At 34.3% G+C, this 26,680-nt stretch overlaps 1 protein-coding gene across 1 annotated transcript; it reads right to left on the reverse strand.

Moving 5' to 3' along the window:
• Positions 1-9,912: 9,912 nt before the first annotated feature.
• On the reverse strand, positions 9,913-12,321 carry NKX2-3 (NK2 homeobox 3). Its single transcript, XM_053450434.1, has 2 exons — positions 11,707-12,321; positions 9,913-10,885 (listed from the first exon to the last, which is right to left on the reverse strand). Exons 1-2 carry the CDS (start codon positions 12,068-12,070, stop codon positions 10,260-10,262), a joined length of 990 nt encoding a protein of 329 aa, XP_053306409.1. The 5' UTR covers positions 12,071-12,321; the 3' UTR covers positions 9,913-10,259.
• Positions 12,322-26,680: the final 14,359 nt, after the last annotated feature.

A 26,680-nucleotide genomic window follows, 5' to 3' on the forward strand; every position in this document is an offset into this window, starting at 1 on the left:
CTCTTGGCATTAATGTTAGCTTGTACATACATGCCTGATAACTGTGATCCCTAAATTTTGGTTGGTACCTAGGCTTTGCTACTTTGTTTTCTTGTGACCTTTACATTATCCTGAATTATTTTAATGTAAGGACTGTTTGTCTAGATCGAGATTGCCTGACAGAGCATCTGTCTACTGGTGTTCGTAGACATGTCTAGGTTTCTGCTTTGTGTGGGTGATGTGCTTCATCTCTGCATTGGTTGTGTATGGCAGTCATTGAAAGCTCTTGTCTCTCTCTTGTATGAGAAATGACCACAGAGCCCTGATCCCTTGCGAACCTATACACTTTTTACTTGGCTTCCTACCGATTTTGCAGAGCACTAATAATGTGGGGGTTCCTTACTAAACCGTACCTTGTAGATGAGTGGAAGTAAAAAGATACCCTTTGACGATGGGCCTTCCTGGATCTCTGTCTTCAAAGGGTGAGTCAACTTGATTTATATGCTGGCTATGTAAGCCGAGTCTCTATATGGCTTGGCTTGTGTTATTGTGGCTTGCCCAGTAAAATGCAAGACCTGTGGACATTTTCTCCTGCAACAACAAATGGTTTGACCCTGCACAAAGAATAGCTATTGAAGAACTCTCAGCAGTTCTACCAATGCTTTAAGTAGGTCCAGCTTTGTCCTTTACAGACAGGAGAAACTTACTATGATTGGCTCTTCGGTATGTATGATTATGATTGCAAAATTAAATGTGACATCTCAGGTCAACTGTAAGTCATGGTTCTGTGAATAAATCTCTATGAGATGCTCAAGTTCAATACACAAGCAGTTAATCTGAAACTTGATTGTTGAGAGACAATAACATCTCCTGATGTCCCCTGGTCTAAAATCAGGAGATGCAGTAACTCCACCTCTCTTTTCCATGGTCTGCCAGAGCTTGTTCTCTGTCCTCTGATTAATACGTTTAGATTCATGTTTTTCCATGGTTGCACCAGCAAACAGAAACTGTTTTCCCTGGTCTTTCTAGCCAACTTGGTGCCTGTATCCTTCATATATCACTGCATCTGTCTTCAGCCCTGGGAAAACTAGACATGTTTACTTATTTATTTTATACACTGTTTAAAGAACAAAAACTGAACCAAGGAATAAAAATGAAATCATCTCTTATATTTAAAGCAAACGCCACAGTGGAGATTTCCATTTTACATTTTCACAGACTGAGACTGCTATCTAAAATACATTTGATTTTTATTAGGAGCCAATTGGCCCATCTAGTTCACAATGCTGCTAATTCTGTGTCTCATCTTTATCTTGTGCTCAGAAACAATGTAAATAGTAATTCACTTAACACTATAGCTTCAACAGTATCCATAAGGGACAGTTTTCTTTAGCCAGGGGGAACGTGACCCACTGTCATCTAACAGCCCCACATCACCCGAATTTACCCCAGGAGGGTTCCAATTCTGCCTTTAATGAGGTCCATGATTAGTTATTCTATGCATTCAAGTGAACAGAATAAATAACCAGGTTTGCATACGTTAAAAAAACTAATTAAAGTACTTGAATTTGCTTTATTGTATACACATGTTAAATAAGGAACTTAAATATAGATGCAATACTTGCTTATTATACAGTATGGTATGTAATACATTTCTATGTGACTACTGTATACTAATTTGTCCTGTAAAATTATAGAGAATGATACGTTCTAATTAGTTATTGTTGGAAGTGTTTTGTCCAACAATTTAAAGGTGCAATAGCATGATGATATTTAATATTAACAGATCTTTACCAGTCACAAACAAACAATGGAAACTATAATTATGGCTCTCCTATGTTATATTTCTCAAGCTCTAGTGAGGAATATCCTTCTTTTAATTCACTAATCATCAGCAATTTTAGTAGTGTCGAAGAGGTCTTAGCTAATGCACATATGACAGAACTGAATGATTCAGGTTCTATGTGTGGGGCCATGTTCTCCACCCTCCAAGTTTCTTAATATCTGACAGGTTAAGGGTGAATAATATTAGACTGCAGGAAGATTTGTTGATTATGGGAACATCACTTAACAAGATTATTGATTTAAGGAAATCACAAGAACAAATAGCACTTCTCACTGGATAACAGATTTCTTGCCTGTGGGCATCAACTAGGGATAGGCAACCTCTGGCACACCATGTACTGTAGATAACTTCTCTCATCATGCTGAAACAACGTTTAGCTAGAGGACCATGATGGGACCTAGTCCACAACAGGATAGTGGCTTGTTGTCCATTTCTTTAATTATTTATGCTAACTTTTGAGCAAGCCAAGACTTCTGCACACCTGACCATGGCCAACAGGACTGAACTGGCATATCGAAATACTAGGAAATTTCCTGGGAAGAAACTTGCTCTGTTGCTTCCTCATCCAGCAGATATTGAGCCTGCACAAGGAGGCATCTGAAAGGGAATTGAATTATTAAAGTTGTAGTCACAGTTGATTGAAGCTCAGACATTCTTTCTTTCCACTCTAGAGCTTAACACATTTTTATTTCCTTCTCTCCCCTCCTCCAAACCCTTACCTCCCTTCACATATTTATCCTACTCTTTTTACCAGCCTCAATGCCCTCTCTTCTTCTCATAATTCCAACAGCCATTTCATTTTCAGTTCCCTCTTTTCTATTTTTATCCCAAGTTCTTTTATGTCACTTTATTATTATATATTTCCCTTTCACCCTTCTCCATCTTGTATCCTTCTTCATGAACTAGTCTTTGTCTTTACATTTCACTCACCTTTTCTATCAATTAAAGCCATATTCACAATGCGAAATTCCTCCTTCCGAAACTCCATCGGTTACTTCTGCATTCTTATAGAAAAACACAGTGTGGTTGGTCACATTACCTGAGCAAAAATCCCACAATGGTGCCTTGAACATTGAATGCTGGGTGCAAAATGATGGTGTTTCCAGTTCCCAGCAATGAAGAAAGAAGTGTGACCAATTAATGCATCTCCATACTCCAACTGATGAATCCACAGAAGTCTAATTAATATAACTTCTCTCCATTGGCTTTATTATTATCATTTCAATAAACTTCATATGTTTATATTAATTGGACTTCTGTGGATTCATCAGTTGGAGTATGGAGATGCATTAATTGCACAACTTTTGCTCAAAGAGCTTCAGATAAAGGGTTACAAATTAGTTGTGAGTTGGGAGAATTATATATATATCATAGCTGTTTATGCGAAATAAGGTAACGTTTTTCAGGAGAAACGGAATGCCTGGGTTTATGTCCAGTATGTCCAAGGGCCAAGTCCATTTTCTGTGCTGTCATGATAAAGGAACAAAACACTCCACCGTAAACTATAATGGTGTCCAAATCATGTGGAAATCATCTAAGTTGGAAAGACTCCAGTGTTGTACAGAATGTAGTGTATATGGTATAGTTGAATTAGAATTCACAGCTCTCAACTTCTTTGAGCAAGCTAATTAACTTGGTAAGCATGCTTAATGCATGGGAATGTGGACCTAAAATAGTTAAATTCTATACCATCTTGGATGGGTGGGTAGTAGAAATCATAAGTAAAATAATTCTATAACTGGCATAATATGAGACAGGATGCTACAATATGATAATGATCTTGTATCACAGAATAACTGGTAAAAAATACATTTCCATATAAGGGGGTTTTCATATCTTCCTTCTTAACCTTTTTATTTTGGAAAAAATCCTAAAATACTCCTCATACATTTTGAGAATATAATTTTGCTGTATCTCATTTGAAGATCCTCCCATATCTTCTTGTGCAAGAGTAGGAGACAATAGTTTGGGTGGAGGTTATGAGATGATGAAAAAGTCAAACCCCAAGTGATACAATCTTAAGTGTTTCAGCAGTCAGGTAGGAATTCTCAAAGCCACCCTGTCTCCAGCTTCTTTCTGTACAATCAAAGGATGTTTGTGGCACTTCACACAATAAACATGTCCCCACTAGGAAAAGCAGAAGTAACACAGATTTGTTGGGGGATGAAGATGGGGAGAGGAAGGAGCTGATTGTTTACACTTCTCAAGAAACACATTAGAAATGGCCTTAATTCCTTAACTCTACTCTAGAATGCCTTAATGGTGATTCATGTGTGGTAAGACAGCTAGTTAGGGAGTGTCATTCTGCTGCCAGTACTCCTGCAGGTACCACAGTTCAGAATGTTACCTGATATAGGATAAAAGGAACTGGTTTGTCTTGGAGACACCAAAGCTGAACCGCAGGGCATCTTTATAATCACTCATCTCCATGTAAGACATCCACCCATAGTTACAGACACAGGTAAGAGCCCAGTGAGGTTCAACACTGTATTTATTAATATGTAACATTTATATGTATATATATATATATATATATATATATATATATATATATATATATATATATATATATATATATACATATATATATATAGTCACTTCTGTAAACCCAGTGACTGCATCTGTTTACCTCTCCTGATGACAAAATGCCAAGGAGCCTGAATAGGGTGCACTCTGTGTATATAAGTTAAAATAATTAAAATAATGGTTCTGAAAGTCCATGACCTGGGTGAGCGTGATATGATTTGTAAGATTTGTAGTCTACGGGCACCAAAGCCCATCTCTTTCTTGCAGCTTTTTAAAAGATCAAGATTTGCCTCTTCTCGAAAAAAACCTTCGGAGAAGACACGTTATGGTCTGCCTGGTCTCCAGAACCATTTGTGCCATACAGTACAATAAAGATGACTTTATTATGCTGTTGTATAATTACACTTTGTGGGATATAATAACGCTTTCTGACTAACATCGTGAGAGCTATTGATATAAATAACCTATCACAACAAATACAATTATTTCACGTTGGTATGACCATTTTTAAACACAAATAACTTGTGTAAAATGTAATAAGTCCCAACTAATGATTTTTTAGAGATAATCTCTCTTCCCTATTTTCAATATTTTTGTTACTTACAAGGCTACTTTTAATGCAAATAAAATATTGTATGAGGGACTGCAGATATAAGGCGATGTGAGATCAACATTGAAAATAAAAATATATACATGTATTAAAAGATAAGACATTAAATGTAAAATATTTTGAATAACTCTTACAAGGAGGAACAGCAATTACCTATAATATCCCTGTATTAGTAAAATGTGGTCTGTGATCTTTCAGTAGATACCATGCAAGATATTTAGTTGCCTTGAATTGGAAGATATTGTTAAATAAACAATATTTTGTCCATAAGGTAACCCGAACCTCTCTGGCTCTAAACATTTTCTATATTTTGAATATTTGCTGTTTTATATTCTCCCATTTATTTTGTTTTCAGGTATACAATATATAATAATATGGATATTGGCCACATTCTCTTTTTTTCCATGAAACATTTGAATGCTTGTAGGCAGATTCTTTACCAGGAAAACAAAATTCGCATTGTATTTACCCCTCTATAAATGATGGTAAGCATTGGAAGCAATGACTTAAACTAGGAGCAAGTGTGTCAAATACAAAAGCATTTATTAGTTTACAAGGTAAATTGACTTATATCAGTAGTACTGTTTTAAATGCCCTGATGTCTGCCAAGTAACAATACACATCATTTTGAAACATATTTTAGTATGAAGAGTGTTATTTACATTTTCCAAAAATGTTGAAATTAAAGTATTAGTGTGGTAATATCTATTATTTTTGGGGAATATGAAGATTTTACATGAAAAATATGAACAAAATTGGTGGACATTAATATTAAGTATAGAAATTGCCAGCTGTTATTAAAAAAAGTTTTAGTTGACTTTAACTATTAAAAAGCCTAATAGCTCATTATTATTATGAAAGATTGAACCTTAAGTTGAATTGTAGCAATAACTCAAAACAAATTATTCTTATTGTTAAGTTGGTACAATTTTGACTCAGAATAGGTTATTTTTGCAACAGGAATTTTCTATGCGTCATAATGTTAATCTGAAAAAAGCCCCCTATTTGTGAGGCCTTCTCAGAAGCCCCCCCTCTCTAAAAGTCAATAGACTCCAATGGTTGAATTAAAAAAAATGTATGGGTGTGTGAGGGGTATGCAACTCTTTTTAAGACCAAATCAATTAAAAACCTGATTATTACATTGATTTGGCTAAAACAACCTGAATCAGATCTGTGTGTGTGTTCACTTTGAGACAATTATACAGACTCCAACTTTATTAATCCTTTAACATCCCAATGTTTTAATGACATTTGACAAATACACTTTTACCTTAAAACTGCTTTGCGTTAAAAATGATTTTGCTTTCATAGGTTAATTGAAACTGACATTTAAATGTCTTCTTTCTGATGTACAATAAACGTTTTAAATGGCAGCCCTGACACCTGCCACAGAGCTGGAGATAAATCTGTCAGATGTCGGAGATTTGAAAAACATCAGTCACTGCTGTACTAACCTTCTATATATATATATATATATATATATATATATATATATATATATATATATATATATATATATATATATATATATATATATATATATAGGTTTTTTTGGAGGCATATTAAAACAACAATTATTTAATTAAAAAAATGTGATATCTTCTTTATTGTTATTTAGTAAGGTCTGTGGAAACTGCAATAGAAAATATATGGTTACAATGATATTTTTGTAAATTTTCGAAATAATTGTCAAACTGTTATTCTGCTAAGCTTTATTACATTTGTTTGAGAAAATAATACATGCCTTATTCGGACAACGGGATTTCAGTCCATTGCCTTTTGTAATTCTCTCCATTCACTCCTTTGGACAGTGATATCCAACCTTACCTGACAGTTGCCACTATTACAATCACATATGTTTTTTCTTATAGAGTTGGTCGGCGACCACCCTTGCTTTACTCTGGAGCGCTGTGAGTCTGGATTGGACCTTATAAAAATGATCTAATATGTGACTTTCATTTTGTGCCAAATTGAGAAACCAAGGTTTGCTTAGTTCAAATCCCTTTTATATTTTTTATGTACTCTCTGAATTAATAACAAATGCTACTTTTCCAATCAGTGACAAGGTTTTATTAAGAAATCCTTCATATGCTGAAGATTTGAACTCAGCTACAATATTACTTTAAAAGTCAAATAAACGAAGAGGTTTTTTACTCTACAAAAGCAGCCCAAGGCAAAATTAATAACACAGCATCATTTTCTTGACTTAAGTCTTGCCCAGACATCCACCCTTTTAGGGGCAGGTTAAGAAATAAAAAATACAAAACGGTGTTGGTCTATTCCCTGCAGCTAGTACTGTATGGGTTAAATACAACCCACTTACATGATACTCTGTATCTCTTTTTCGAATCTTCTTTATAAATATTTAAATTATCCATCGACAGTTGAGAATTGGCGGATGGGTATTAAAATAATGGATTATTTATTAGTGAAAAATGAATCTTAATATGACTTGTGAGAATGATCTGGACCCCTATTGCCTGTGACTCGCTGGTAGTAGCACAGATTGGGGTCTTTCTCTTTTCCTTGTCTTCCCTGCCCCCCCCCTCCTTTTCCCTGTCACAGAGAAATTGCAAGACATGTTGCAATAATGACCCCTCATTGAAACCACCAGCCTCCTGCTGAATAGCCCAGCTCGGACATTCCTTGTCAGAAAACCCCTTCTTAATCAGCCACCTCCACCCCCTTTTCTCCCTCTGCCTTCTTTCTCCCCTCTCAGAACAGGGAACAAACTAAACACATTATCAATCCCTCTGTTAACCAGAATGCTTAATAATAACCTTGGTTTGGGAATCAATGGGGGATATAGAGGAACGTCAATCTAGACTCTTTGGGGGTTTTTGTTACTGCTAAGGAGCTAGCCTTCCTAGCACACACCTTTTGTTCCTGAATCCAATAAAAAGCTATTCTTTCCCACCTTCCTACCAGCTCGGACCATTCCTTTCACTTGAAGCCCGGCTCCTACAATGGCACCTCTCTGAGCTCTCCTATTTTGTCATGTTTTTCATTCACACTCCTTGGCATACTAACAATCAGCCCGAGTGTGGCAGGTCTGCCCTTTCCAAGTAGCCCCTGGAAGACATTTTACTAAATGACAAGAGAAACACAAAACCAAGGATTTCGAGAGGCTCAATGAACAAGAAGAGATTCTGGACCAGAAGGAGGACCTCAACCAGAAGGAGGACCTCAGTGTAGAATTATATATATATATAGGTCTTTTGCACACATACAAGTTAGTTAACCTGTAAATTTGCATCAGGACATATGATATATTTGTCCAAAATAAAGAAAAATATAGTGTAATAAAGAATAATATGCATTGAAATCCACAAAAGCACCAAAACAAACAAGCTATGTGAAAAAAATACTGCATGGGGAACTGTTAGGTCACGAGTTTAACTGAGGTTTTGAACATTTCAGTAAAAAATTTCAATTTGTGTTACCTGGAATATTCTTTAATGATATTTGTTTAAATTAATAATTAATTTTACAAAGCAGATAACATACGAATATCAAACACACACACAAATGCCACAATGGCAAAAAAGATAGATGAATTGGAATTTCATATTCTTCTTTAATACTTCAAAATTATATGTAATTAATATACACAAATTTCTAGAGTATCCAACAAATAGCGATCCTTATTATGATTCTTGCAAAACAATTGTCACAATCAAACAGAAGTGAAAATATTGCACCTTTAGGTTTTTTTTTAATTACATTCTAGTGCACTTAACGTATACTTTAAACATACAATTGCATGGAAAAAATTATAATAGCCAAAGGTACTATGTACAAAAATAACTATACATTTTACAGTTAGTATTTGTTCATTTGACTCTTGGTTGAGGGGAAGAATCAGATTAAAATTGGGGAACTGTTATTTAAAAAAATATATATACGGCAGGATATTTAATATTTATCCAAGAAATAGAGCAGGTTCCAATCAGGGGTGCAGTTTAAAGGAACAGGCACATTTTAATAGTTCTAGGGAAGGAGACAATTGCTAAAGGATAGTTTAAGCAAAGAAAATGCTCCCTTTTGAGAAATAGTAACTGTTTTAGGTAGATATGATGGTTCTTCAGAAATAATTAACAAATTGTAGACCTTCTGGACCTTCTATTTTTACAAGCTGTAACACAATGAGCTTCAGACTGTTAAGCAAAGAGTTAATAAAGCTTCCTCAGGTTCACAGAGTTTTTCTGAAAATATAACCATAATGATTCACCTTTCGAGTTAGCTTATGCCAAACACCCTAGCAAGATTATACAACTTGTCCCTTTAATGTTAACGGAAAACATTACATTATGTTAAAGTAGCTCTACTTAACCCTGTAGGTGCTAGGTTTCGCGCAAACAAAAATCGTATTTCAATGCAATAGGGTGTTTTGATTCCATAATGTTCTAGATGTATGGTGTATCTTTTAAGCATAGAATGCTAAAGGTAAATTAGTGAATTTTCTTGGTTTTATGTAAAACACAAAATGTTACATAAAATAGACAGATAGCACCACAACTCATTAAAGAATGCATGGAAGGGTCTCACTTTGTCACCTGGTAATAATAGAGTCTAATATATATGTCCTGGCAGGAGTGCCCATAGGATATATAGGTCGTATTGCAGAATATCCAGAAATGTATTTCTTGAAATGGGATTTAGTGCGTCAGTGATCTGCATGCAGCTGCAGACAGATAAGATTTCATCTCATTTTTTAACCTGCAGATCTGTTTTTTGTAGTGACGTTATATATATGTATAAAAATACTCTTATTTTGGATCAGATCCTAATCCAAGTTTACATTTAATATAGTATATATACCTACAGAATCTATACACATCAGTGAATTGTACATTTAATGCAGATCACAGCGGGAGTTGCTGTCCCCAGCAGCTCAGCCCTGTTGGAATAGGTTTTACTGCAAAGGGTTCAATGGAGTTTTTTTTTGTTTTGTATTTTTTAGTTTTTTTGAGGGGAGGGGGGCAATAATACCTTAATGCGTCTCATTCTTTATCTTCTGTGGTTCTAGATACACATTATCTGCATAACAGAAAATCCACCGTTTGCACTGTCCACGCAAGGCCACGCAACACTTAAGTCCAACCAGTGAAGCTCTAAAGGATGTCTGGGGATGATGGGAGTTGCACTTTACAGATGGAACTGTACAGGCTCTCCAAATCTGTCCTGCATCCGCTGGATCCTGCAGCTAGGTTGTCGTCTGCTCCCACCAACGTCCTCTATAGACAGGAGAGCTGGTCATGTTCAGACCACCCAGCTCATTCTGGATGTTAGTAAGTCCTACCAGGCCCGGATTCCCTGTAATGTTCCCTGACAAGCTGGTACTGATGTTCCTGTGTGACTCTGAGGCTGGGATGTGTTTCCAAGCTGGCTTAAATTGCCCATGTTCACAAATGGATTTGCTCCTGCGTTGTGTTGGATAGAAGGTATTCCAGAATAAGTGCAGTTGTAATTGGTGTTGTAGGAAGGGCTGTTGTTGTAGCTATAGGCTGGGTAACTGTTATATGAATAAGGGCTAGCAGACACATTGTAGGCTGTGTTGTAACTCTGAGCACCCCCAATGCAAGGTTTCCCATCCCTGACCAGTACAGGAACTGCCACTCTTCTGGGTGGGGGTGGGTGATGGTTGCCCATTTCCAAAGACTTATCTTGCCTTTGTCTCTTACACTTGTATCTCCTGTTTTGGAACCAGATTTTCACCTGGGTAGAGGTGAGTTTTAAACTGTTTGCCAGGTGCTCCCTCTCTGGAGCTGAGAGGTATCTTTGCTGCTTAAACCTTCTTTCCAGCTCAAAGACCTGGGCTTGTGAGAAAAGAACCCTTGGCTTCCTACGGCTCCTCTGTTTGGGCCTGTCTGGGTCCTCGTGTTTCTCATCACTATCAGGAGACTTCTTCATAAAGCAAGTGTCTGCACATAAAAAGATCATATACACTCATTGCAGGAGCAGGACATTCCCAGCAGACCACATGCATTATGACCAGCAGTCACAACAGAGACACTCCTAATGATTCTGTTACTACTAATCACTTATAGACTGTGATATATGTAGGAAACCTAAAAAAACTACCGCCTGTCATAGGGTGTATATATACATACATATAGTTAAAAATATACAGATACAGACATTCCATAGTTTACATCTTAAAACCCTGTTTCCCTCAACGACTGTTAGTAATCTACAATATTTTATTCAAACAGATTTAAAATCTCAATATTTTAATATACAGAGATGTCACTTATAATTTACAGAATTTCTATTTTAAATGTTTTCTTCGTGAAACATTGAAAAATTGCAAACAAAACACTTGTTTATCCCAACCAAACTATTTTCCTTTTTTTTTTTTTTTAAAAAAAAAATCCCGATTATTCGCGTTAAGGAATATCACCCGAAATCATTCAAATATTTATCCAACCCGACTAGAAGGATTACGTTTTTTTTTTTAATCCAAAACGCACAAATCGGTGTATTTTTTGTTTCCTTATAATAACTCAAAGTAACTCTTGTGTTACCTAAGTTACTTTTTAAATACAATTCTTCTAACATGTATCTATTTTTGGTGATTGTAACATGATTAATCACATAGTTAAAAATCTAGGTAATGAAAAGCCCAACTTTTTGTGCTTTGTAATCGTAGGAAAGCTTGTTCTCCAAGAAATAAAAAATAAAAAATACTGGCCTTTGTGGTTCCCTAAAACAGTCAAAGCAGTTAAATGCAGTATCTACTTACTGTGACTAGTGTCCCTTTGGGTTTCCTCTTCATCTTCTTCTTCCTCTTTAGGATCACAAGTATCTCTGAGGGCTCCATGAACATATCCTTCAGGAGAGACCCCAATATCTCCATGTCCTCCAGGGGCCCCTGTAGAATCCAAATAGGGCAGCTTATCCTCCCCACCTGTATAGGCAGAATTCTCTCCAGCTACTGGCATGCATGAGGAGAACTCAGGGTCCAGAACCTGTGCTAGGTGGGCCCTGAATTGCTGCTGTTGCTGGGGTTGATGGTGGTGGAATATCTGCTGTTGAGCCTGGTGGTCCCTTTTTAGAATGTCTTTGACAGAGAAAGGTGTGGAAGTGATTGGGCTTGGTAACATCATCAGGAGAACTTAATTGCAAGTACAAATAATCAATAAATCCTCTGAAGGGAGGAGTAGACAGAGCTCCCCTCTGCTGGGAATGTGTGAGTCTCCTGTGATGGTGAAAAGATGTTTTTTTTGATAAACGATGCAAGGATTTCTGCTCCTGTCTAAATAGCCTCCATTACCCTGGGTCTGGTGGTCTGGGTTTTGTTACAGACAGAGCAGAGACTAGCTGAAGGGTTGGCTACTGCCTGCTCCTCACGCCCCTCCCCCCACTGATGACGTCATGGCTAAGTGTTAAGGAGAGTTAGTCTCCCTTATCCGGGAGAGAGAGAAAAAAACACATCTAATTGGAGTTTTACAAGTAAAAGTCTCCTCCCCACAGTCCCTTTACCGGAAGAGTCTGTAGAAAATCTATGAAGGGGAGGAAGAATCCATGGAGTTGGCTTCCAGGAGATGTAGGCCTGCCGATTTAACCCTTTTGTAACCAAACAATTAATCCTTTTTAGTTTAAAGTCTAAAATAAAATCTTGATCTTTTTTTTTAACATCGGTGATTTTACGTGTATATTTCAACTTTTAGTAAAAAATAAAATACATTTATTGTGGTTTAAATTCCGATCTTTAAAAAAAAATAATAAAAACATTGGGGATTTTGCTTGCATATTTAACTCTTTAGTCACAAAAATGAAATGAATCTTTTGTGGTTTAAATTATTAAATAAACGATTGATCTTTTCTAATGCATAGTCGTTTTACATGCAGATTTAACCCTTTAGGTAAAAGTACAACAATGCTTAAGATTTACTTAAAATGTCCTAATTAAAAGCGAATGTGCTGTAGAAATTAGAGTATTGTAATTGTTTCGACATGCAAACAAATTATTTTAGGACTCGATCTGTTCTGTTGGGTATTCAATCGTCATGAATAAAATAGAATGTATTCAGGCAGTTTCCTCATTGCAATAAATCGTTAATGTGTTTCTCGTTGTTTGCAATTTAGACCTTATAATCATAGAGAGAAAGAACAAAAATCACTTATTCCAAAAATGCAAAAAAAATATTTTTAATTTTAGAAATGATGTCATGGGCATTAATACGTGTATTAGGTTATCAGGATTACTTAGACATTTCAAGAAAAGCTGTAATAACGCATACATTGTATTATTTTTCCACCACTTTATGTATTATTATTATTACAATATTTTTCTACTCAATTTTCTATTCTTTACAGAAATAACATTATAATCTCTAATCTCTGAAATAATATATTCCATAATGACCGAACTAGCAATACCTCTGCCTTCTAAAATCTGACATTTTAGTTATTGTTTCCTGCATTGTAAGTAGTTATTAGTAATTAAACGCTAATTAAAATCTAATTAGTAATTTATACTTGGAGATGTATGAGGAGAGCGAGTGGTGTCACCCTGCCACCCAGGTATGTGACTGCTAGACAATGAACCGTGGGGCTATTAAACTGTCTATCGTTCGATCAAATAAAATGCCACTTGAAACATGTGAAGAGATATGATCTGCTTAGCCAAGAGCACACAGTAATAATACATGCTTAAACAGCATGGGCAAAGTAAACAAGCCTGTATAAATCACACACTTAGTGCAGTGAATATAATAATCTAACTATTATAGGACTTCTGTGTACAAGAGGGCAGTGCGTGCAATTTACAGTGCTGGCCATTAATTAGAAAATATTCCATCATGATATCTCTATATATATATATATATATATATATATATATATATATATATATATATAGTACCATTTTATTCTGCAGGGTTGTATGAGTAAACATATAAAGGTAATTTCTCTGTATGGGCAGAGTACCCCCTCTGGCACTCATATCTGTTCATGTGTGTAAGTATAATTAGTCTGCTAATGGATTCCAGAGGGTATTTCTATCACTTATGGATGAAGTGACAGGTGAAAAGTATTGCTTTAGCCTGCCGGCTACTACAATAATAACTAATATGACAAACACTGTGTTTAATCCAATGCATCATACGCTACAGAAATTCCTTCTGTTACATTCAATATATATATATATTCCAAATGTTAGATCGTTAGGTAAATGGGATTATTATTATCATTATTATTATTATTATTATTATTATTATTATTAGTAGTAGTAGTAGTAGTATATAGCGCCATCATATTCCACAGCACTGTACGATGGGTTACCGTATTCAAAATCATCTAATGTTGTCACAATATCAAGTGCATTAGCCTTGTATGATACATTAGGAACAAAAGACAGGAAGGTACAGTCTCTAAGAGCCCAAGAGATATAATTGTACAGTCTGTAATTATTTAGCATAATCTACACAATCAAGACGACAGCGACTACTCCACCAGCCATTAAAATTCCAGCAGCCATGAGTGACCAGCTGATAACATCACTTGGTAAGTAGCTTGTAGGACCCTCCCCTTCTGCAACTGAGGACAGGTTACAGATTGTGGCCCCCCACACCAAAGAGGAATCTGAACACGATTCCATGACAATTACACAATCTGAGACCTCAGATAACCCAAAACCCACTTCCTCCCCGGTGCTATATTTAGAAGTGGCCAAAAAGTGACAAGGAAGCCACTGTGGCTTATAACTTTCCCTGCATGTAGATTTTAAGGTAACCGAGAAATAATGCATTACTTAACACAAATCACCCCAAAAAATGATAGTTGTAGTGAATAACTGTACACGGGCAACACTGCATCAGTTATGACGTTGCACAGACGCAAAATTCATTATAGGTAATTTATTGTTAATGTATTGATATATTTAATAATGGCCAAAGTTTCGAACAGTTGAACAGCTTCATCAGGGCATATGTTATGTTTAGTGTATAGATAATAAGTAATAATTATCTACAATATATTGGTGATTTTATGAATAAAGAATAATGTAATAACCATAAAATACAAATTATAAGAACAGCGATCAGACTGTCATTTTACTTGAAGAGTCCTTGGTAAGTAATATGTGTACATTTGCTATTCACAGAAAACTTTACGCTTACTGCTCCCACATATATATATTTTGATTTTTTTAAACTCACACGTGTTTAGGGCTGCATTAAAACTAAGACCCGGGCAAATGCATAATTAATAACCATCCCTAATTTAAGATGACATACACAAATCCTGTAGCCGACCTGACTCCAATACACATCAGGGACTTTTTATTACTCCAACTTGTGCACAGGTATTCAATCTCACGTTTTTTTTCTAATAGATTGTAAGCTTTTGGGAGCAGGCCCATTTCTTACATATAAAGAGTTCAACGACTATGCTGGGGCTATATATATATATATATATATATATATATAAAGTCCAAAAATAATTACCGGCACTCCAGGGACTTTGCCAAAGTCCCTGGAGTGCCGGTAATTATTTTTGGACTTTATATTATTTACTGCTGCAGTTATTTGGCACCGGGCAGAAATTTGGCATTTGGAGTGCAATTGTTAATTTTGGACTTTATATATATATATATATATATATATATATATATATATATATATATATATATATATATATCAGTATTGATGTTGGGCTGCATTTTGTGTGATGTGGTTTTATATAAAGCCAAACAAAAGGGCATGGCAGCAGGTTACCCGGCACTGTACTTCCTACCTCCTTCCAGCTTTATCGTGGACTGGGAGTGATCAAGTGGCATCTTCAAGGAAAGGTAAGTTACTCAAGGCTTTTCCCCCTCCTGCCTGTATGTTTCACTTTCCAGTTCTGACTTATAATAAAGAGATTTGTATCAAACCTTATTGTCTGGATGTACCGAATGGAGGCAGTGAGGGCTGAGGACTGATCGTGTGGCTTTCACTTTAATAACGGAAACGCTTCTTGGGGCAAGTGGGTGTCTGTGATGGGGAGCGGCAGATAGGGCAGTATGAATGTGACGGCTTTATCTTTATGTGGGGCAGGGGCATTATTGTCAGGCTTCTGTCTATATTTGATAACAATTAGGTTCTTATCAGTGTTACATCCTCTGGGGCTGTCTGGCCTTCCTCGCAGCTTTGGGTAGTTCCTGTAACTGCAGATAAATGCAACCCCAGGCCATGGAAGAGTAATAATACAAAACTATATATACTTACAAATGTAGATATATATATATATATATATATATATATATATATATATATATATATATATATATGTATATGTATATAATGTTTTGGTGGCATGAATATTAAAGACAACATAGATTGTTAAATACTTGATTACATTATAAACAGGAATATCAGTATTCTACAACATTTGAATAAAATATAAGTTACTGGGCTACATTCTGTAGATTTCATTGTCAGCATTCAGGAATGTATTTGCGGACAACTATAAAATCCATGCTTTTGTATATTTTACCATAATATTTATTTGTAAGACGTCTTTATCATAAAGAAAAGTTCGTGGGGATCTACAGGCATTTTGTGTGTATATAAGTCAATATTCTGTTCAGTTATTATTAATTAGTAATTGCTGTTACAAGCAAGAGGCACTACCGTTTTTTTTTTTTTTTAGGTAGAATAGTTTCTTTTTTACATCCAGATACCTTGAAGTTAAATTAAAAGTAACTGAGTCCTATTTTGTATATTATTATTATTATTATTATTATTATTATTATTATTATTATTATTATTATTATTATCTTTTATTTATATAGCGCCAACAATATATATATTTAAATATGAGACTGTTAATTCTGTATGGAACGAACAAAAGTATCTATCTATCTATATATATCGATATAGATATATATATATAAATATATATGTATAAATATATATAAATTATACGAATGTTAATTCTTCGTGGAACGAACAAAAGTATATATATATATATATATATATATATATATATATATATATATATATATATATATCTTTTATTACAAGCTTTTTTTACAAGCTTTTATATAGTGATATAGCGATATGCAGATGACAATAACATTTACACATGAAATTGTTTAATGCTTGTCACATATATAAATGTTCTATTTCTACTCATAGGAATCACCCTCTGTCAACTGATTTGTCTGAACAAGGTTTTCGTAAATCTTGACTAGGTTTTCGCCTGCGAAATGAATCCAGATTTTCCTTAATGCTAGTCCATTAAGTGATTAGTGCACCTTTTACATTTTCATCTTAATCCTAAATAATAACGAAGATTACTGTCCAATTTCAAATTTATGGCAAAAGCAGTGAATAGAATCTGGTTTTATTCAAAACCAAGATAAGGAAACCTCTAAATCATTGTTATCTGGAATATTAAAAGTACAATCACACTGCTAAAATCATTATTATTTCGTTTCCTTGAAGTTTAAAATATTGCATTAGATTACTTTAAAATTTAAAAATAGAAACGTAATTCAGAGAAATCCTGAGTTTTATCTGCTATTTTAAGGAACACTTGTAATTGTGGAACTGGTAAAGAAAAGGATAAACTTGAATTATTACAATCTTAAAAATCTCTTTCTTAATTTGACAATTTGCTGATACGTCATAGTTAACCTTATTCATCTAAACAGAAATGGTTTGTTTGTGCAAAACACACAATGCCTATTTTTTTAAGGTTATGCCTGAATTTTTACAGTGCAATGATATCTGTATGTTGGTGCTGAATGCAAAAGGGAAATGGGAGGCTCCCTATGTCACAAAGTAAAACATATCATTTGTTTTATGGTTTTTGTGGGCTACATGAGTTAGTGGTGATACATCATTTTAATGTCAAATGAAACAAGAAGTGTATCTTTTGACAAATACAAGATTGTATCTAACTTGATTGGAACCAGTTTTGTGTGTACAGTGAAACAGCTGCTATTCATATAAAAGAACACAGGATTTGTGTGGTGTGTATGTACAGTTATTTATGTCCAATTTGTATCATCATGGGAATGTCTTTTTCTCACGTGTAAAGGGTCTATATATTAAATTGGAGTGAGAACAAAACATATCTTTAGAAATATTATATTAGAAATATTTTATGGACAACAACATCCCACCAGATCAACACTTCAGTCATAATTAAACGATATATACCTTTTCAACTAGAATTAATTAATGATAATTTGTTCTGTTAATACTAGGACTTGCAGAATAATAAAACTAAAGGCTGCTTTCACTGTAATTAGGTTTATAATGTAATTGTATGTAAACTTTTTTGCACATTAAACATTCCTGACCAATACCCTTGGACATCTCAAAAAATCATTTTAGGAATCTAACTCTCCAATGTGTTAAATAATAATAATACAAATACTGTACTGTGTATATTGTAGTGACAATCTAAAATCAATTAAGGAAGTGTTCAACATTTTGATGGTAAACTGGTAACTCATTCATTTTTGCAAGGACAGTTTTTTTTCTCGATTTCTGTGAAGATTATTTTCTTTTTACCAGATTTCATCCTACAGCAAGAGTCAATGTGTTTGGATCTGACCATTGCATGTAAGGGAATTTTACATAGCTCAGTCTCTTTAACGGATTTTTGGATTAAACATTTGGGAAAGAGGGTTAGGCAGACCCATTCAATCCTGCAGGGGTAGAGGGGCAGTAAAAGGATATACATCCTTAATAAGTGGAATGCACTCTAATGCTAGGGATTTCAATCTCCTGTTCTGCCTGGTTAACTGGATGAGGGAAAGTAGCCCTTTGTGTACCTTAGTATATGTTTGTATATATTCTTATACCATTGTCCATCTCTGTCTGCTGTGTTGCTGTCCTGTCCTGACCAGGCGCCAGGGACAAATACCTGCATGTTACTTGTTCATTGTAAGGCGATCAGATAAGTATCTACCTCTCTACCCTCCATCTGCAGATAATGTGACACTCTAATCTGTCACCTGTCCATCCTCTCCCACATATCTTAATGATCATTACCTGTCTTCATGTAGATATATTATTATTATTTATTGTTTTATATAGCGCCATCGAATTCCGTAACGCTGTACAATGGGTAGACAGGACATAACAAGTAGTATGTAACATGACAAATTGACTTACAGAGACAACAGGTGAGGAGGGCCCTGCTCAAACGAGCTTACAATATGTTTGATCCCATTAAATATTATATCGCACCGGTATTGCATTTTACCAAAGGAATGTCAAAATTATGTCATATTCATTTGCGCAATTAAAAATGGTACAATAATCATTTTGTAATATAATAACAAGAACAATAATAATAATAATAATAATAATGAACGGATGCTGTAAGTTAACTTCTTCCTGCCCGTATCAAATTCTGATCTGTTACTACCCTCTTTACTAATATATATATATATATATATATATATATATATATATATATATATATATATACATATATATAATTTATTATTATATATGGTATAACGAAACTGCATTCATTCATTGGTAGCATGGTTAGGATAAATAAAAACAATTATTATTATTATTATTATTATTATTATCATAAAATGCATACATCAGTACTTATAAGCAGCCTTTATTAATCGTTTAATGAGGATTAAAATGCGCATTGTGAACTTTTTTATTTTGATCATACCCGAACACGATCTATTTTTACTTAGATGGAATAAAAAAGATATGTAAATGTATCATATACAAAAACCTCTAGAATAACGCGGTGATATCGAGAGAATAATGATGGATTCTGACAGCTAACATTCATTCTGCAGAAATATGAGGCAAGACGTCAATTTAACCAATCTCTATATTACACTGGTTTTTTTTTTTTAAATGATATGACATCATAATTCCAGATCCAGAAAAATATAAAGCATAGATATGTTTGCCCATGAATGTTTATGTATATCTGTATAAATGTAGATATAGGTTCTCGGGGGTTTACACACTCACTTACATATACCTTATGCTATAAGGTGTAAACTATAAAGCCCTATAATGAGACAGTTCTAATCTGTTTATGTTATTCTCTATTTAGATAGTCATGCTCAATGTTCTGCTTCTATATTTAGATTGGTATCTTATATCCTGTATCTATATCTAGATAGATAAATACTCAATTTAGGTTTTGCTTCTGCATCAAAGTTCTTTTTAAGAAGAACAATATCATAAAAACTGAAAAGAAGTGTGTATATATTTAAAGTTATGCTGTCATGCATCTGCCTATCGAGATACACAGAACAAGTACATGAAAGTTTTTTTTTTTTTTATATAGATTTAGGTGATTATAACCAATTAGTTAAACAAGTATGTACAAATGTAAAGAGATTAACATTATTACTCTACCAGTTTTGATCCTCAAAGCAGGTCTTGCCAAGAGACAAGTCATTTAAAAATATGCTTTATGGGAACTTCTGTTCTTATTTTTATACCCCAAATATTTAGGCAGATCTCTGATTACTATTACTAATACAGAAAATATTGAAGGGTTTTAAATTCATTCTTTTGTAGTCTTTGCCTGTCTAGTGTAAGAATCAGGCGGTTTGTCTCCAGTCTGAGTGAAGAATGTTCTGTGCTGATGGAGTTTACTAGAAGCAGTCAAGATGTTCCTTAAATGTAAACATATTCCATCCAGACTCAGGCAGAGCTGGCTGCTTAGCTGGGAGCAGTCCCAGGATCATCTCATGATACAATTCATTTGGAACAATGTTCAACACCGTGCTTCCCCTATGTATATTTCAGTGCTCTTGATATTTAGGGTAAGTCCAAAATATGCACCAATTCGCTTTTTTAAAAAACATAAATAAATAAAAGCATTAAGCATTAACTGAATTTTATATTTTGTTTTCCAATTTTAATATTTAGAAAATTTTTGGATCATATAAATTACATATATTTATATAAGTTTATATATTGAAACACAGACATATTTACGAACATTTAATTGTCGAGAATTAGTTGTTTTGAAAAATAGTTTTTTTTGGTAAAAGGCAAAGTGCACCTATAAATGTATTGCTTAAATAACAGGACCTACTCAACTTACCTCCAACAAATGAATGAATAATTTGTATGCAGCTTGTATGTGTCTTTTTCCAGAAGTGATCGCAGAAAAGTCTTATCATCAGCATGCAGCCAGATAAAATATTCACGAATTTCTCTTTTTCTACAGTTCACAGGCACTCAGAGGATGGAGTAAAGTACTTCGAATCAACAAGAAATCAGCAGAGGGATCAGATCACCAAGGCCTGGGATCTGCCCTTATCATCTTGTCAGGGGATCTTGGTTATGTCTTCTCTGCGTGGTTAAAATAAATAAGTCCGCTCTGCTCTTGCTAATACTTCAGGAAAAATATATGTCAGGAATTCACTCAAGTACGAAAATAAATAATTGCATATTTTGGCCTCCCTTAAAGCTATATATTTTTGCATACACTTTTACCAGTGAGATCAGTGATAATGGGTCATTTTGTAAAACTTGCTAATAAAAATTATATATACAAAAATAAATAATAACAATTAACTAAACAAATTGATAATTTTATTTGTAAAACTTGCTAATATATATATATATATATATATATATATATATATATATAGAGATATATCTATATACATATATATATATATATATATATATATATACAAATATATATATATACATATAACGATATTATGTACATGCAATAGATACATACAATAAATCGACGGAGTGGGACCTTTAACAAGATTATATATATACATGTATATATATATATATATATATATACATATACATATGTATATATATATATATATATATATATATATATATATAGACATATATATATGTGTGTGTGTGTGTGTGTGTAATGTTTGAAGAGTTATTTTCTTTTGATTAATAAATGACATATATTTAGATAAAGTATAAACAGATTTTATTTATATTTACGTCATGCTGTATTTTGTCTTCCCTGCAGTATTTGTAAACTTGTAGGTCAAATTAATATATTAATTACAAAATGAGATTTGTTCACTCTGACACAACTGAAAGAGTTTGATCCAGTAGAATAAAGTATAATTAAATATTATTATTAATAGGAATATTTATAGGCGAAACACCTTTTTCCCCTCTTTGTTTAGAACGATTTTACTGGCGCTTCGTGACGATATTAACATCTTGGATAAGTAGAAAGTCCATGAACTGTATTTTCAATTTGTCAATGGATACATTTAAATAGTAACCACCAAAATGCTACACCGATTATTTAACCCTATGAATGGCAGTACTGTGTGAAAATAATAATAATAATAATTATTATTATAATACATAAATCTAATAAATAATATTATTATTTTTAACGGCATCATATTAAGAAATGAAAGCATGAAATAAATTCTGGATATATTATGGTTGTCCAGTTCTTACAAATATATTATTATTTTAGATGCATGTATTTATTCGATAATAATAAATGTCGAAGGGAGGGCAATCTTACACAATACGATATAGTAGGAGTCTTGACTCAATATAAATAATTTACTAATATCAATATGCTATTTAGATTTGTGCTTGTAATGCACTGTGCAAATGGTTTAATGCTTCATAAAATAAAAATAATAATTACAAAATATAAAAACGTGCGTGTGATTCTGTCCATAGTTTAGCTTTCTAGTTGTCACATATTCAGACAGCATCTTATCTGATTGATTACAGTTTGAGAGGCTGAAACCTTTGGATGGCAGGTGAAATGATAGTTCTGTATTATCCTTTAAACATATAGACATCCCACTAGCAGAGGAGTATATAATATATGTATGTTTTTATTAAACCGATGTGAAAACCACAATGCCATGTTCCCATGATGTAGCTTGTTAACCATTTCAGGCTAACTCTGCACATCTACTCTGGCACTCCAACAGTTAAAACTGCATACCAAATACATTTTTATTACACTATGATCCTATCAATCAGGCATAGTCAGGTACTGTCATTGAAGCTTAGTGCATAACTCCCAATATGCTTAACCATCCATAAGCCATTCAACAGTGGCTTGGTGAACTCAATAGGAGTTGTATTCTGCCTGTTTGATAGTAACCATTTTAATGCTGAGCACTGATATTCATTAAACACCGACCTAGATGCATACTTAAGGATATTTGCTTGATGCATTTTGTTTAGAATCACAATATGCAAACACAGGGACATACAATCTGCACTGAAGTGACGTCAACAGCCTGGAAATCCTATTACCTGATAACATCTGCCTCTAAACAAGCATATTATTGCCAGGATTGCCGTGAATAATTATTAACATTCGAATGTTTCCTAATTAATCGTGAAGTTCACACGAGTTCCCCATCTTTAATTAATGTCAGGGCTGGAAATAAACACCTGTCCTTTTTTTTAAAAAAAAATAAAAAAAATACTTTCTTTAAAGCTATTTTCATTCCAGACCCATGTATAAACTCTCAGGCTGTGTTGCCCAAAACAGTGCATCCAATAATTTACCATATTAATGGTTACTTTATTTATATCATTACATGAATTCCATGTTCTCTGTTTACACCATGCTCCTTGTTTTCTCCCCTGCTTCATGCAGAATGTTTAGACAGGAGGATTAGGGTAATGGATGTGTCTCCTTACTGCTCTCGAACCAGAAATATGGAAGAGCACACATTAACAGTATTGGGGATGGGTGTCCAGGAGAGACCCTGGTCTCTCTTCCCAGTTAAGACTGTCAATGCTATTATCCCGATTTAGAGAAATATAATCTGAAACTAGTATTTTCTCATACAAGGATTGTATAATAAATTGTGTGCTTCTATTGTAGGATGCTTTATTATCATTATGCCTCCCTACTAGGACTATTGCGTCTAATAATAATAATACAGCTGAATGGAAATTGCTCATTTGGTAACATGGATTATAATCGAGTTTGGGGGCTTGGAGGGACAGGACCAGTCTATTGGCGCAAAAAATGTTTGGTTATATCCCATTGTGCCTAGTGTGGTCTACCATCCCCTTCAACAAACTCCATAGAATGGGTGATATCTAAAATACATAGCAGAATAGATACTTGAATTCCTTGATATTCTAGGTAACACAAATCTTGGCTTCAGATAGTAACCAAAAATGTAAACATAGACACATAGTAATTGATGGCATTTAAGAACCAGGCTCATATAGTCTGCCCATTTTTTTATGATGCAAAGACTCAGACTTTAATCGGTCCCTGGTCTTCCATTCAGGGTAGCTTTATGCCTATCCCTTGCATGTTTATATTCTTTCTGGGTATTAGCTTCTATCACTTCTCCAGGAAGGTTGGTCCACTTATCAACCACCCCTCCATAAAGTATAATTTTCTTACATTACCCTTGACTCTTTAGATTTAGATAATGACCCTTTGTTCTAACATTTTTCCTCTGAAATAAACCTTCAACATGTACTTGAAATCCAAGCATTTAAACGTTTCTCATCTTTATCATCTTTTCTCCAAGCCAATGGCTTCCCTCCTGGGAGCAGTTTTTAATGGTGAGGAACAATTATTTAAAATAAATCCCAAGCACAGGAAGTTTTGATGACTGCTCCAGTGGCATAGACATAATGAGGATTTTTGTGAACACATTACATTACATGAAATATAGATCTAGAGAAGTAGTGGAGTCAAAGGGACATGCATTGTATCACAATATTATCATAATAAAATCATGCAATTGCTAACATCCAGTTGGGATATTTATCTAAAATGTGCTTACTTTTACTTCTATTAGTTACAAAACCTAGCGTCAATAACATGTGACTAAGTTTCTCATTTGCCAAATTAAGACATTTTATATATTTAAATTTCTAATTTTTCCAACCATTTAAAAAATTGTAATTTACATATGTGAGCGTTTACCATTGCAGCATACAATGTCAATATGGACGTACCTAAAACATGCAAGCAATGACACAATATAAATTGCTTGGACTTTAAATTGCCCAAACTGCCAGTTTTGACATCTTAATCCAGTGTTATCACTTTAGCAACCTATGGGATGCTCCTTCTGCTGCTATGGGGATAAAACCACCTATAAAAATTAGTACCACATTCTGTTTCTACATAACCTGAAATATATCCCATGAATACTACATAAGAACTATTTTAACATAGCCTATGCACTAAAACTATAGAGACAGTCATTTACATAAAACAAAAATGAGAGTAAACAGAAAATACAGGAGTCAATTATTTGTGAATTATTTGCTTTGAAGTGCTAGAGAGATTAATGGAAGTTACATGAATATAGACATTAAACTCCTCTAATGTTTGCATACTTTGTTTCAGTGAAGTGATACTGGCTTTAAAAACTGGCCAAGCAAAGACACTAATGGCTCCATTAGTCCCCAGGGTATCACCTACTGGCCCTTGATTGCAGCTAAAAGGATCCTTTGTAAATTAGCCGTGTTAATACCTGTAAACAAACAAACCAGCCCCAAGCTCCCAGCCTTGACTTCTTCCCATTGCTTGCCCTTCCTGCCTATCTCCTGCCTGCCTGCTCACTGACTGCATACCTGGTGGGGTACTTCCTTAGCCCTATCAGCCACAGCATCTTCCCCTTACCCCATCACACAGGTTTCTCTTTAAATCACTGGCTCCAAGTGGCTTTACTCTTTGTTTAAGTTTGCAAAGCAATGGCAACACCTGAAAGGGTATTTAAACCATAAATAACCAAACAGAAAAACAAGGTAGGATTAGAAACAGACTACTAAATCCTTTCTCAAGGCGATCAGAATCTTACCTGGGCTATGAATTTAACTCCTTGAGTGCTGATGGCCACCCCTACTATACACTGGCTTTACCTTGACCTCTGACACACATTTTTTAAACTCTTTTTTTAAAATCTTGTTAGCAGTCTAATATTTAAAATCATAAATATCAGAAAAATTTACTTTCATCACATGCTCCATCTGGATGAATCATTGATAATTTAAGTTAAACAGTAAATTTCATTGTCATTGAGAGCATGAAGCATGCCATATGGTCCTGCTCTAACTGTTCTACAATTCATATCAAGCAAGCCTGGCTACCTCAGTATGATCAGCAACCAAATAGGAATATAGTGTTTGCCGGTAATTATTTATTAAACCTTTATTTTAGTTTTAGTTTTCATCCCACCCAAGCCGTGCAGCACCTTCCTAATAGTCATGCTCAACAGAAAAATAGAAGCATCATACGATTTATCACCTGTTCTTTACAGTTCATAAACTATTATTTATGCATGAAACTGCATGAAAAATACACACACACACACACACACATATATATATATATATATATATATATATATATATATATATATATGTGTGTGTGTGTGTGTTATTTTGTAAAAAATTTCTATAGCATATCATATATATATATATATATATATATTTTTTTTTTCTTGGGGGGGGGGTGAGTGGGATGTTCGTAGTGAAATCCGGAGGAAAAATCAGTTTTTATTATCTCACCATAGTGTGCAATTTTTACAAGGAAATTTGTTTTGGTTTTTTCCTCTCCCAGTTGTAATTCCGGAAATCTTCACATTGTTAATGGAGTAACAAGCAGTTATGACAAATAATGGTGTTTACTCTAGAGCCATAAAGCAGTCTGCAGGCAGGGTGAGAGGCACAGGACCCGGGCTCCTATAAACCCCTTTACTGTGTAAGTCTGTGTCTGTTGGGTGGGTCATCCTGGTTGTTCCCTGGAGCTGGAGGAGA

The sequence above is a fragment of the Spea bombifrons genome, chromosome 11, assembly GCF_027358695.1.
Source record: "Spea bombifrons isolate aSpeBom1 chromosome 11, aSpeBom1.2.pri, whole genome shotgun sequence".
Taxonomy (NCBI): domain Eukaryota; kingdom Metazoa; phylum Chordata; class Amphibia; order Anura; family Pelobatidae; genus Spea; species Spea bombifrons.